Source organism: Dasypus novemcinctus, chromosome 26 (assembly GCF_030445035.2).
Source record: "Dasypus novemcinctus isolate mDasNov1 chromosome 26, mDasNov1.1.hap2, whole genome shotgun sequence".
Classification (NCBI taxonomy): domain Eukaryota; kingdom Metazoa; phylum Chordata; class Mammalia; order Cingulata; family Dasypodidae; genus Dasypus; species Dasypus novemcinctus.
The window spans coordinates 55,863,963-55,878,330 of record NC_080698.1 but is presented as its reverse complement, the minus strand read 5'-3'; the positions used below and the strand labels follow the sequence as shown (position 1 = coordinate 55,878,330).

The window sequence follows — 14,368 nt, the reverse complement described above, 5'->3', positions numbered from 1 at the left end:
ATAAATAAGATAATAGCTTGAATATCAGAAGGGACACAGTTGCGAACAAATCAGGGAGCTGGAGGATTGAGCCTAGGAATTTCCCTCATCTACACCACAGAAGGCAGAAATTTCTCTGTCTTCTATCTGGAAGAAAAACAAGAGTCATGGGGGACAGATCCAAAGTTCCAATATTCCATTTAGTAGAGATTCTAGGAAGGGAGAATGGAAGCAAGAAAAACCACACCTTTTCTCAGTCAAAGAGGAAAAATCTCTCCAGAATGGAGGAAAGTCAGAGTTCTAAAATGGAAAGGGACAGAACTTTCTTGGACTGATGCTTCCATGACTTGTTAAGCTGCTTTTTGTCTATTATTTTATTTTTGAATTGAAATAAGTTTGAAAAAAACAATTAAATGAAAAGGGCCTCCTGTGTGCTGTGTAGGCCAAATGAAAAGAAGACCCATAATCTCATCTATCATGGTGCTATTTTATAGCACCATGGATAAAGAGATAAATCCTAAATTTTATTCTAGCAGACAAAGAAAATGTTCCAAGTAAGGATGGAAGTCAGATTGACCTCAGACAGTACATTAGCAGCGCTAGGTGGGAGGAGGCAATCAAGCAGTATCTTAAATATCCTAAGAGAAAACAGCTGAACCTAGAAAATTACTAGGCATAAGGAGAAAATCAAAGCCTTGAAGAAGGGAAAAAACTCATTTAATGTAAGAAATAAAGGAGACCTTAAGACAGAAGCTTTGACTTCTAAGCTCAGTGAAATGGGGACTATTGTGTGATAAATGTCACAGAAGAATAAAAAATCTGAGACTAATAATTCTTGGAAATCAGAAACCCAGTAGAGGCAATGAATGGCAGAAAGGATTGTTTTGAATCTGAAATAAAGAATTAGAGAATCACTGTGAGACCTTCTCCTGGAACCCAGAACCAAATAGCACCATGATCAGCCAAAGGGGTGCTGATGCAAAGTACCAGAAATCTGCTGACTTTTATAAAGAGTATGTTTTTGGGGGTAGAAGCTTACAGTCACAAGGCCATAAAGTGTAAGTTACTTCCTCACCAAAGTCTTTTGCCATGTGTTGGAGCAAGATGGCTGCTGATGTCTGCCATGGTTCAGCCTTTCTGGGCTCCTCTCTTTCCAGGGCTCTTGCTTTCCAGGCTCAGCTGCTTTGTTCTCTCCACAAGGCCAGCCATAGACTGTCGGGCTAACGGCTTGTCTCTTCCCGAGGCCTCTGCCTGTGTTTAATGGAGTCTTCTCTCCTTCCTCGTGTATCTGCTTCTCTGTGTGTCTACTTCCTGGGACACCAGCTCAAGACTCCAACCACCCTTCTCTGTGGTGCAGTTTCTCTGTGAGTCCTGCCCACCAAGGGGGCGGGGACTCCACATCTTACTGAAGGGCCCAGTCAAAGACTTTTCCCCTTATTTCTTATTTCTCCCCTCCCCTCCCCCCCACCACGTTGTCTGCTCTCTCTGTCCATTCACTGTATGTTCTTCTGTGTCTGTTGTATTCTCGTTAGGTGACTCCGGGACCTTCTGGAGTGAGAGAGAGGTGATCGTTCTCTTGCTCCACCTCAGCTCCCTAGTTTGCTGCATCTCATATTGTCTTTTCTGTGTGTCTCTTTTTTGTTGTGTCATCTTGCTGCATCAGCTCTCCATGTGGGCAGCACCACTCCTGGGCAGTCTGCCTTCTTGCGTGGGAGCTGTACTCCTTGTGTGGAGGCCACTCCTTGCATGGAGAGCACCCCTGTGTGGGGCGACCTCCTATATGGTAGACGGAAGCTCTATCTATTGAGCCATATCTGCTTCCCCCCAATCAAAGCCTTAGTCATTATTTAATCAAGTAAAAGTGAAACCTCTAAATCTAATACACTCTCATATGCCCAGAGGAAAAGACCAGTTTACAAACACAGTCCAATATCTCTTTTTGGAATTCATAAACAATATCAAACTGTTGAAGCTACTATAAGAGACAAGATAGAAAACATGAGCGATGGGTCCACCAGGGCCAAATATTTGATGACAGGAATTTGCAGAGGAAAATAGAGCAGATGTAGTAGATGTAATAGTCAACGACATAGAAGAGAATTCCCTAATGAAAAAAGGTATGAGATTTCAGGTCAAAGGACTTCGCCACTTGCTGGGCAGGATTCATTTGTTCATTCAGGAAATACTGCCACATGCCGAGGACATACCTGTGGGCCAGACAGACAGACTTGACTCTCATGGTGTGGAGGATGAGAGGTTGACTCTCATGGTGTGGAGGATGAGAGGAGGAAGAATCAGTAACCAAAAGAATAGGCCAAGTGTTGCTCGATAGCGTGAAGAGAGCAGAGGAGGAAAGTAGGATAGGGCCCTGGGGTAGAGTTGTGTGCTCCTTTATCTAGGAAGGCCCCTTGGATGGAGTGGTGTTTTGACAGAGACCTCGATTAAGCAAGGAATGCATATGTCTGAGAAGAGCGTAGCAGGCACAAAGACTCTGAGGTGGAGACATGCTTGGCTCGCCCAAAGGATGCGGGGCACTGGGGGATGGTGGGAACATGAGCTGGAGTGGTGGGGAGTGCAGTGATTTATGTGCATGGGATTCTGCTTTTTTGGGCTTGGCTCGGTGGACACTTCTCCTGGTCTTGCTGGTTGTTGCTCATGTGGCTGGAGGACCCGAGACGGCTTCGCCCCCATGCTTGGTGCCTGGGCAGGGGCCTGCTGGCATCTGTCCACGTCACGTGGCCTCCAGCAGGGTGGCTGGGTCTCCAGGAGGGGCTGAGCGGGAGCTTCCAGATGCCCGGAGCTGGCACTGTCTTCCTTCCCCACATTCTCCTGGTCAGAGCAGGTGAGGAGGCCAGTGCTGACTCAAGCCTTCTCTTGCACCCATCCACAGCAGTGGGAGAGGGAATCAAGAATTTGGTCTTGGACATATTAGGTTTGAAATGCTTATTGGACACTTGGATATTTGGGGATTGGAATTCAAAAGTTAGGGCAGCCCTGGAATTAGAAACGTGGGAGTTGTGGGCATAAACATGGCATTTAGAGCCGTCGGACTGGAGGAGACCCTCCATTTGTGAGGAAGAGAAGAGATGAAACTGGGCTGGCCAGCATGGTAGCCATGTGCCACAAGCGGCTGTTTGAATTCAAACTATTTACACCTCATTGAAATGGATAAATCAGTTTCTCTGTCACACCAGCCACCTTTCAGGTGTCCAGGAGCCACATGTGGGCAGTGGCCGCCACCTTGGAGAGCCCAGCGATAGAAACGTTTCCACGATTGCAGCCCTGGGTTGGAGGTTCCAGCCCTGAGCTTTTCCAGCGTTAAGTAGTGGGAAGATGAGGCAGGCTCAGTTGAGGGCAGTGGAAATAGCAACTGGCGACAAGAGAAGTCTCCTGGAGGGAAAGTGCTCCCCCACTGCTGATGGGCGCAGTCAGACGAGGCTGGCCATCTGTCAGCGTGTCTGAGCCAGCTTTTAAATTCCACCAGTAGAGGAAGGCATCTTCTAAGCCTCTTCGACCGAAGGCAGAAATTGTGTTGAAAAAGAGCGGGGCTGTTTGCCGTCCTCTTTCAGTACTGCTCCATGCTGGAAGACAGTGGAGCAAAATTTCTGTTAACCAGAAAACTTTCAGATAAGTAACAGCATAGTGAGTATATCATCCACAAATGTTTTCCCCCAAAAAATACCCAAATAAGTATTTGAACCCAATGACAAGTGCACCAGAATAAAGAATGGCAAAATGAGAAAAATGGGGTGTGGGTTCAAAAGAACTTGCTTTATTTTGTAAACTCAGATGCCTCCTACTGGGCCAAGTCTTGTACTGGGAGTTGAGAAGCAAGAGAAGGGAATTAAAAATCTTTTTGAAATCTTGTTCTGGGAGAATGTTTTAGGTACTTTCATTCTTTATGCTGACAGAGAAATCTAGGTTAAAATAAGTGTAAAATATACAGATGATTTCCAGATTAGATGCTGAATGCAGGACTTCCAAGTAAAAGGAAGGAAGGGGGAAAATGGCAAAGAAAAGTCAGCCCAGCAAAAGTGAAAAGGGAAACAGCATGAAACTGTGATTACACAACAGAAGAGAAGATGCCAGGCGTTAGAGCATTCATCTTACCTGTTCACATAAAGGTGAATGGGTTCGATTCTCAGACTGGGTAACAGAAGTCTCCTTTATGCTGTTTACAAGACAGATGCCTAAAACCAGAAGAGATAATGGTTGAAAATATTTTAGGTAGGTGGGACTATAGGAGAAATGGCAGCCAACAGCACCTTGGGAGAACCCAAGAACAAACAGGAAGTAAGGGACTCCCCTCCCCCCACCAAACAGACATCATGAACAAATCCAGGAGTAGGTTTGAAAAATACAAATAGAATAGACGGACCTTTGGCAAGTCTAGTCAGGGAGATAATTGGAGAAAATGCATATGTGAAGCATAGGTGTAAGAAAAGAAATACAACGACAGAGATGGAAGAGAGAGTTAGTGGTAATAATTTTAGTATCTTGATGAAAAGGATAATCTAGGAAAATAGAAATGACTAGGACTGAATTATCAAAGAAAACATTGTCTAAGAACAACCCATTCCCTAAAAGGGATTGGACCCCAATAGCTTTAGAAATAAAATTAATCAAATCTTCAAGAAACGGATACTTCCTCTATAATTTAAACAGTTCTAGAACTTAGAAAAAGATGGGAAGTTCCACCTTTGTTTTTGCGGCTGACATAATGTGATACAGAAAGATAGTTTAAAAATAGAAAACTATTACCCTTAGAGGCACCACAATTATAGCCAAACCACTAGCAACTTCTCTACAGCAGTGTACTAAAACAATGTACTGTGACTTACCAGAGTCACAGGGATGCAAGAATGAGTCAGCATTAGAAAATCATGGTAGGAATACATAAGGTCAGTATCATTACCTGGATTTCAGCTATAGAGAAAGGCGTTTGATAAAGTCTTAAATCCATTTCTGCTTTAAAAAATCAGTAAATCTATGGAAAGAAATAAAAGAAATGGGCACTTCCTTTACACAATGAAGAAAACCCAAAAGCAGATATTTAAGGAGAAGAACTTGAGATGTTTCCGTCCAAGTCTCAGATCAGACAGGGTTGCCCATTTCTACTACTGAGCATCTGCCTTGTGCTGGTTCTTCTGGCCAATGTGAAAAAAGAATGGGAAAGAAAATGTGATTTGAAAAGGATGAGGAAAAAGGTATTTTAAGTGTATATATAATACAAATGTTTACCTAGAATACACAAGAGATCCAGCTAAAAAATATAACTGAATTGAATAAATTGACTGCTTATAAGATAAATGTGCAAAAGTCAATAGATTTCTTATTTATGAGCAATAACCAAGTTACAGATACAATTGAAAATGGCAATAAAAATGATTGAACACTGTGGAATAAATTTAGGAACATACAAAATATAGAGGGAAAGAATATAAAAGCATAACAAAAATATACTACGATTATGGAGGGACCGACTCAATATTGTGAAGACATTATTTGTTTCAAAATGAATTTGTAAATTTTATGTAAGCCCTGTAAAAAAATCACAAAAGAATTTTTTTTTTTCCTTTTTGGAACTTGTCCGATGGGTCTAAAGTTTATATTGAAAAATCAATGTGTGAGAATAGCTAAGAAAAATTTGAGAAAGTAAAGAGGCTGACTTTTCCTATCCGTTTTTAACATTTTGATGCCTTTGCAGGACTAAACAGATTAATAGAACAATAGAGCAAGTGTTTCCAGAATTCCAGTTCCTAGATGTGCTGCATCAAAGTCACCTGGGGTAGCTTTCTAACTCTGCAGCTCCTGGGGTCCTGCTCCTGGCTGCCTAGGTTTATGGTGAGCTCTAGAAACCTGTGTTTTCCAACATAATCTTCAGACGATCCTAAAATGGCGGCTTCCTTCCGTGTGTCCTTTCCCCTGTGTCTCTGTTTATGTAAGATCCGGCAGGAGGGCGGAGACCCAGCCCGAGTCAGGCCTCCCGACACAGTCCAGTCAACATGATCTAATCAAGGTCCCTGAGCGGAATTTAATCACAAGTCCCCATCTACAATGTGTAAGGCACAAGAACAGGTTACCTTTAGACCATCATTTTCTGGGTTCCATAAACGACAAACCAGAAAAACAACAAAAAGACAAGCCAGGACAGGGTCCTTGGGATAAATGGGTCTTTAAGGGTTGGAAGAAAAGCTTTTCTGGGGTGACGGAAAGGAGATATCGTAGGCTGGGAGGGTAGGTGCCATTGTGGAGAGGCTGCCTCTGCCGGGACAGTCCCCAGACGTGTCCTGAATTTCCCAGGGTCGTGGGGGTGGGGACAGGAAGTTCAGGAGAATGACCATTCCAGACTGCAACCTCGTAGGAGGTTTTGTGGTATTTTGGCTTCACAAGAAAGGGGTGTGCGAGGCCCAGGCCACCCCAGTTCCTGTTGGCCACGCCTCTTCCTGCCCTGGGCACCCTCCCCGGCCCTGTCCCTTTCCTGCGCTGCAGCCCCCTGATGAGTGGGGTGGGGAGGGCTTTCCTGAGAGTGGACATGGGGCGAGCCTCCGGAGGGGACCTCCGCCCCCAGTGACCTGTGCGTTTTCGGGGACCTCACCCGGTTTGGACAGAAGCCTGGAGAGACGAGGTGAACGCCTGAAAGTGTGGGGGTGCTGGGGATCCCAGTTGTGACTTCTCCCCAAGGTTCTGAGGGAAAGGGCCAAACCTAGTCCCAAAGGTTGGCCCCGGCGCCAACCCTGGTATAAAGAAATGCGAGTCATTCCTTCACGCCTCTGAGACCACGGCGGGTGAACCGCAGGGAAGCGGAGCTCAGGCCTGTCTAGTTTCCTCTGACTCCAGGCCTTTCTCCATGTGGACATTCCCAGCACAGCTAAGAGGCCAAATGGAAGAGGCCCGCAGTGGGAGTGGGACGCATTCCTGGAGGCACTGCCCAGTGCAGGTGTCCCTCCTGCCAGACTGGCCCTGCTGTGCGCAGGCCGCTTTGCCCATCCTCTACTCGGTGTGCTTGTCCCCCATTTTCTTGCAGCACTCTGCCTTTTGCATGTGCTTTGTAATATAAAAGAGGATTTATGTATATATATTTTTTTATGGCATAAAAAAGATCAATGTTGCTAATTATCTCCTGTCCACTTTTTGATTCTTTAAAGCATATTAGTGTGACTTGTGGTGGCAATATATAATTTACCACTAAAAATACAGTTCACTTTGCAACTTCGTCCTGGTTGTTTATTTTCAGTCAAGCACAACTGGGAGACCATGACAGAAGCAATTCAAAACTACATAGGCTCTTTAAATTGGAGTTATAGGTTGTCTCTGAGGGAAAGATCTGTGACCTACATCAACGCCTATGGAGAGTTCATTGAGCCTCATAAAATAAAGGTACTGTGCTGAGTTTTTTGCTTTGCTCTGCTCTTTGCCTTTTTTCCCCATTGCTTGAACTTGCCTTTTTAGCTTAGGCCTTGTGGCACGAGGAGGACTCCAGCTCATGCTCGAGCACGTAGAGGCACGTGTGTGCAGATTTTCCATTGTCTGCCTGTTCCAGATGTCTGGCAAAATTAAAGAAATTGCTTTTTTAGATAAACCTTTATTTTAAAGTTACTGTTCTCTTTTCCTTTCATTGCCATCTTAAAAGAGAAAATGTTTAGACTAAAAAGTTTGAAGCTTAAAAGACTGAAATGATGAATATTTTAGCCACGTGCCACAAGGCCTTTTTAAAAAGTGAAACCTTCATTGAAACGCCAGTAGATACCATTAATAAAAGCATTTTAGGAATTTACGTTGGTAATGTTTCTGTATTATCAGGCTAATACCTAAAAAAAATGAAGTCATTTTTGATGAACACAGAATTTTAGATTGGGGCTGTGGGTGACATTGGAGTGTCACCTTTGGCCTTGAGGTTATTTTTGTACTTTGCTTTTTGACAGCACAATGTGAGGTGATCCTGACAAGATTTTAAATAATTTTGTAGGCAGATTTGTTTACTGCAAACTTAGAAAGGTATGAGGTGATCCATTTAAAGCTGCCAACCGTAAAGCCATTATTGGGCCGATTGGAATGATAGTCCCATGAAACAGAATAGAAATACCAGTTAATTAATTTTATTTCTCAAAGTGAAAAACTTTATTTTCCACTTGACACGTTTTACTACTCAGTGGTGCCTGGCACATTTGGTCCAATCAGCCAGTCGTTCCCCAGACAAACGTGCCTCTTCTGTTTCCCTCATCTGGTGGTATCAACACCTACCCCGTTGCTAGAGCTGAAAATGGCAGGTTCTTCCCTCTTCTGCCCACGTCCACTCCTGGGTGGGTTGCAGGAGTCTGCCCTCCCTTCATTCCATCGATTGTGTCACCTCCTTGTTTGAAAACCTTCATTGGTATTTGAACTTTTAAAAATGAGAATATGTTTATGACTTACTTGTCTAATTAAGAATAAATAGACAGTGAGCAACCTTCACTGTTTCCATAGCCTGTGTTTTCAGGATGGCCTCGAGGGTCTTCCCATTTGGCTCTAGTCTGTTTCCCTTCACCTCCAACGTGTGCCCTCCTTTCCAGTTTTCTGGCCGCTTGCTGTGCCCAAGACAACAGCTCCTTTCAGGCCTTAGTGCTTTTGTGTTCTCTCTTCCCAGTGTTCATTTCCTCTCCCAAAATGCTGCATTTTTCTCATCTGCGGTTAAGTATTACCTTCTTTGATGCCACCCCTTGTCTGGCTTTCTACCTCTACTTCTACCCCAATACTGTCCTTTGATTAATGTTTTGTAAAGAGTTCTATTTTCTATGCTCATGTGTATCATGTTGTCTTGTTATTTTTTGCCTGCATTTGTTGCTTGTTATTTCTGTTGAATTGGAAGCTCCCTAAGGGTAGTGATTATTTTTTTTCAGAGTATCTGGGGTTCTATGGTTTTGTTGAATAAGTGAATCTTTCTTTTCTTTTTCCAAGGCAACCAATAGAAAAGGACAGGAAACTTGTTTCACTGCTGCAAAATTTGTCATAGCAACAGGGGAAAGACCACGGTATTTAGGAATCCAGGGAGATAAAGAATACTGTATTACTAGGTAAGATTACATATGCCATTTTAACTGAGAATTGCATTAACTTCATGTGTTTTCTGTTTACTTACTCCGTCTTATTCCACAAAAGACTTGAACTGATGACAGATAAAAGCACATACAGTAAAGTAATGAAACAAAGAGAAAATAAGTTTAGGGAAAAAATAAGGTCAGTGGTAAAATTTATATACAGAAATATGCTGTATTATTCCTATGTATAATTGCTGGAATTTGACTCTGAGCCTTCTGGGGGCCAAAGCAAAGAAAGAAATATCAGCTTTGGGGTTTATTGTGCACATGTGAACAGTGAACTAGTTGATCAAGAGAAGCATGGCTATTCCTAATACTGAGATGTAATCAGAATTCTTCCTGGAGTCGTAACGAAGGAATTGTAAAATGTAGTGCAATGACTTCAGACTTCTAATCAGACTCACACTGTACATTAAGAAATACATTTTCCATTGCACTGTTGTGCAGGTGAACATACACATAGATGTATATATGTCAAAAGAAACCCAAACGGTATTTCTTCCTACCACATATAATGTGGTTGAGTATTTTCAATTCTATTTTTTAAAAACTTTTCTTGTGATCCTTTAATTTGATTTTGAAAAAAACTGAGGTATAATTCATCCTCCACATCCTCTCCACAGTAGGTCCAATAACCAGCTTTCTTTTAAAGTTTTTGTTTTAATTTGCAAGCTTTTCATGTTTTATTACTTAAACTTTTAATTTTGAGATAATTGTAAATTCACATGCAGTTGTAAGAAATAATAGAAAGATCCTGTGTACTCTTTTTTTCCCTCTCTATTTACTAGAGAGGTGGTAGGTTTATAGAACAATCATGCATGAAATACAGGGTTCTCATATTCCACCCTGTTATTAAAATCTTGCTGTGGTGTGGTTCATTTGTTGCAATTGAGGAAAGCACTTTTTTTTTTAACAAATCAATTTTACTGATATACATTAATAAGGTATATAATTCATCCAAAGTGTACAATCAATGGTATTTGGTATACCCAACATAGTGCATGTTCATCACTTCAGTCATTATTAGAGCATTTTCATTATTTCAATAATAATAATAAAAACCAGACAAACAAACAAGAAAATTCTTCACCTCTCAAACTCTGTTATGTTTCCCCCCTGCTGTACATAGCTGTTCTTTCTGGCTCTTCTTGCACATTTATTTATTTATTAAGCAGTTTATTGAGATATATTCACATACCACATGATCTATCTGAAGTATATAATCAATGGCTTTTTATATAATCACAATGTTGGAAAGTACATTTTTATGATTGTACTATTAATTAATGGCCCATGGTTTAACTTAGGGTTCATTGTTGGTGTTATGCAGTTTCGTGGATTTTTTGAAAAGTTTTTATTCTAGTACCATATATACAACCTAAACTTTCCCCCTTTAACCATTCAAATATGTAATTCAGTACTATTAATTTTGTTCACAAGGTCGTGCCACCATTACCACCATCCGTTATCAAAACTTTTCCCAAATCGGAGCCCTGTGCATTTTCAGCTTTAACTTCCCATTTCCTGTTTCTACCCTATCCACTGGTAACTTACATTCTAGATTCTCACTCTATTGGGTTTGCTTATCCTAATTGCTTCAAATCAGTGAGATCATGCAATATTTATACTTTGGTGTCTGACTTATTTCATTTGACATGTCTTCAGAGTTATCTATGTTGTTGCATGTATCAGAACTTCATTCCTTCTTAGAGCTGAATCATATTCCATTGTGTGTATATATCACATTCATCGGTTGAAGGACATTTGGGTTGTTTCTATCTTTTGGCAATTGTGAATAATGTTTCTATGAACATAGGTGTGTAAATATCAGTTTGTGTCCCTGCTTTCAATTCTTATGAGTATACACCTAGTAGAGGGATTTCTATACTTTCTGAGGAACTGCCAATTGTCTTCCACTGTGGTTGTACCTTTTTACATTGCTACTAGCAATGAATGAAAGTTCCTAATTCTCCATGTCCTCTCCAATACCTGTAATTTTCTGTGTGTTTTTTTTAAATAGTAACCATTCTAATGGGTGTGAAATGACACCTCAGTGTGGTTTTGATTTGCATTTCCCTAATAGCAAATAATGTTAAGCATCTTCTCATATGCTTTTTAGCCATTTGTATCTCCTCTTTGGAGATATATCTTTTCAAGTCTTTTGCCCATTTTTCTTCATTTTCTTTACTAGAGAAGTTGTGGTTTTACAGAATAGTCATGCATGAAATATAGGATTCCCAATCAACTCCCCAGCGCTGACACCTTGTATTGGAATGGAACAGTTGTTACAATTGATGATAGCACATTTTTATAATTGTACTATTCATTAAACCCCATGGTTTAATTTTCCTGTGTATTGTAGTTCCATGGATTTAAAAAAATTTTTTTATTCTGTTACCATATATACAATCTAACATTTCTAATTTTAATTATCAGTGCTGTTAATTTTATTCACAGTGTTGTACCACCATCACCACCATCCTTTATCAAAACATTTCAGTCATTCCAAATAGGAACCCAGTACATTTTAAGCCTTAACTTCCCATTCCTTATCCCCACCCCGTCCTCTAGTATCCTAGTATCCTATATTCTAGTATCCTATATTCTAGATTCTGATTCTGTGAATTTGCTTATTATTGTTTCAGATCAGTGAGATCATACAATATTTGTCCTTTTGTGTCTGGCTTATTTCATTGAATTTGATATCACATGTATCAGGACTTCATTTCTTTTTATGGCTGAATCATATTCCATATATGTATATGCCATCACATTTTGTTTATCCGTTCATTAGTTGATGGTCACTTGAGTTGCTTCCATCTTTTAGCAGTTGTACATAAGGCTGCTATGATCATTGCTGTGCAAATATCTGTTCGAGTCCTTGCTTTCAGTTCTCTTGGGTATGTACCAAGTAGAGGGATTGCTGGCTCCTATGGTAGTTCTATTCTTAGCTTCCTAAGGAACCACCATAATGGCTGTACCCATTTATTCTGCCACCAGCAGTGAATGAGTGTTCTTCTTTCTCCACATCCTTTCCAACACTTGTTATTTTCTGTTTTTTAAAATAGCAGTCATTCTAATGGGAGTGAGATGATATCTCCATTGTGGTTTTGATTTACATTTCCCTGATGGCTAATGATGTTGAGCATCTTTTCATGTCTTTTCTGGCCATTTGTGCATCTTCTTGGAGAGAGATGTATTCAGTTCTTTTGCCCATTTTTAAATTGGGTTGTTTGTCCTTTTGTTGTTGAGTTGTAGGATTTCTTTATATATTTTAGATATTAAACCCTTATCAGATATGTAGTTTCCAAATACTTTCTCCCATTTAGTAGGTTGTCTTTTTACATTCCTGGTAAAGTCCATTGATGAACAAAAGTTTTTAATTTTGATGAGGTCCCATTCATCTATTTTGTTGTTGTTGTTGTTGCTTGTGCTTTGGGTGTGAAGTCTAAGAAACCATTGCCTAACACAGGGTCCTGAAGATGCTTCCCTGTGTTTTCTCCTGGGAGTTTTAACTTTCTGGTTCTTCTGTTTAGGTCTTTGATCCATTTTGAGTTGATTTTTGTATAAAGTGCGAGGTCTCATTCTTTTGCATATGGACGTCCAGTTTTCCCAGCACCATTTACTGAAGAGACTGTTCTTTCCCAATTGAGTGGTCTTTGACCCCTTGTCAAAAATCAGCTGGCCATGGCAAGCCACACCCATTGAAGGTCGAGGATTGGGGCTCAGAGAGTGAGACTCAGCCTCTTGCTCTGCTCTGTGGTATGGGCTGCCCAGTCTCGAAGGCCAGGGCTGTGGACTTGGAGCCCCCAACTCCGTGGGCCATGGTGAGGTTTCACCTGGAGGCCCCTCAGCGCAGCCTGGTGGGCTGAGCACAGGGCACCTCCTGTGCAGGGGTGGTACCTGGTGCTTCTCCAGCCCTCAGTGCTCTCCTTGCAGCCCCTCCAGCCTGCATCTGTAATCCCACTGGAGCCCTGAGGGCGTCATGCCCTGGAGGCCCCACTGGCCCTGGGAAGCAGGCCGCGGCCCACGTGCCTGTTAAGAAAGGCCTGCACGGCCTGCGCTGGTGTGTCCTGCCACCTGTGTCTGGACTTTAGACTTTGGACAGGAAGGCGTCACTGGTCAGCTGTGGTCTGGACAGAGTTTAACCTCTCCCATGCAAGAGAACAGTGATAGGGTCTCGGCTGCTGAACAGAGTACGGTTCGAGGGGTTTACCAACTTTTCCCTGAGTCATCTGGGCACTTGACAGGCAGGGTCTTAAAATCCATCATTTCCTAGTTACCTAATTGCTTATCAGGTCCATTTGGACCTTGCATAGGAGAACACTGTTCTGCTTTGATTTTTTTTTTTTTAATTTAATTTTATTTATTTCTCTCCCCTTCCCCCCACCCCAGTTGTCTGCTCTCTATGTCCATTCGCTGTGTGTTCTTCTCTGACTACTTCTATCCTTATCAGCGGCACTGGGAATCTGTGTCTCGTTTCGTTGCGTCATCTTGTGTCAGCTCTCCGTGTGTGCGGCGCCATTCCTGGGCAGGCTGCGCCTTTCGTGCTGAGCGGCTCTCCTTAGGGGGTGCACTCCTTGTGCGTGGGGCTCCCGTACGCGGGGCACACCCCTGCGTGGCACGGCATTCCTTGCGTGCATCAACACTGCGCATGGGCCAGCTGCACACGGGTCAAGGAGGCTGGGGGTTTGAACCGCGGACCTCCCATGTGGTAGGTGGACGCCTATCCATTGGGCCAAGTCCGCTTCCCTGTTCTGCTTTGAGAAGGGGAGCCAAAAGAAGCAGTTTGCCCACTAAATTTAGGACCTAATTTTTAGGTCTGTTGAATAAAGTACTGAGGGTTGGATTTGTGTGGGGAGAGGGTTTTAGCTGACATAGATGTAAGGGTTATCTCATCTCTTCCAAGTCTTCCTTGCCAACAAAATCTTTCACACCAAATCCTTCTTGCAAATCTAGTCCAAAATGAAGCAACTCAAGAAAAGGAACAGATACTTCTTCTTGAGCAAATCACCCAAGAGAACCCAAAGCAGAACAGAATCTTCAGTCCTTAGGAGCTTTCCCTAATGGAAGCTCTTGTACCAACCAACAGAACTCTTGTGCCAAAAAGAATACCTAAAAGGCCCAAGTTCTCAGCAAGTGATTATCAGGACAAAATGCGGCCTACTTTTTGGAGCTTAACCTGCCATCTCTTGGTTTGCCACATCAACCTAAGGAATTTGAGGAACTGTACCAGTGAGTAGCAGAAACTGCTTAATTATTCTGCATTTTAAAGATATTATACAGCCTTCGTATGTACTAGACAGTGTGTA

At 42.1% G+C, this 14,368-nt stretch overlaps 1 protein-coding gene and 1 long non-coding RNA gene across 4 annotated transcripts in view; one reads left to right on the top strand and one right to left on the bottom strand.

Annotated features, from left to right (window-relative positions):
- TXNRD3 (thioredoxin reductase 3) overlaps positions 1 to 14,368 on the top strand; it is a 110,909-nt gene that overhangs the window by 24,621 nt on the left and 71,920 nt on the right. For all 3 annotated transcript variants that reach the window (XR_011647580.1, XR_011647579.1, XM_004449099.5), the window contains exons 7-8: positions 7,217 to 7,359; positions 8,917 to 9,032. Coding sequence is in view for 1 of the 3 variants with exons in the window: in XM_004449099.5 (XP_004449156.1) it covers positions 7,217 to 7,359; positions 8,917 to 9,032 (259 nt within the window). In the remaining 2 variants the exon portion in view is untranslated. The remainder of the gene's footprint in view (positions 1 to 7,216; positions 7,360 to 8,916; positions 9,033 to 14,368) is intronic.
- LOC131276169 (uncharacterized) overlaps positions 1,456 to 14,368 on the bottom strand; it is a 48,770-nt gene continuing 35,857 nt past the window's right edge. Inside the window, exons 3-4 of the long non-coding RNA XR_009183651.1 lie at positions 4,090 to 4,169; positions 1,456 to 3,560 (exon numbers count right to left, since the gene is read on the bottom strand). This is a non-coding gene — a long non-coding RNA (uncharacterized lncRNA). The remainder of the gene's footprint in view (positions 3,561 to 4,089; positions 4,170 to 14,368) is intronic.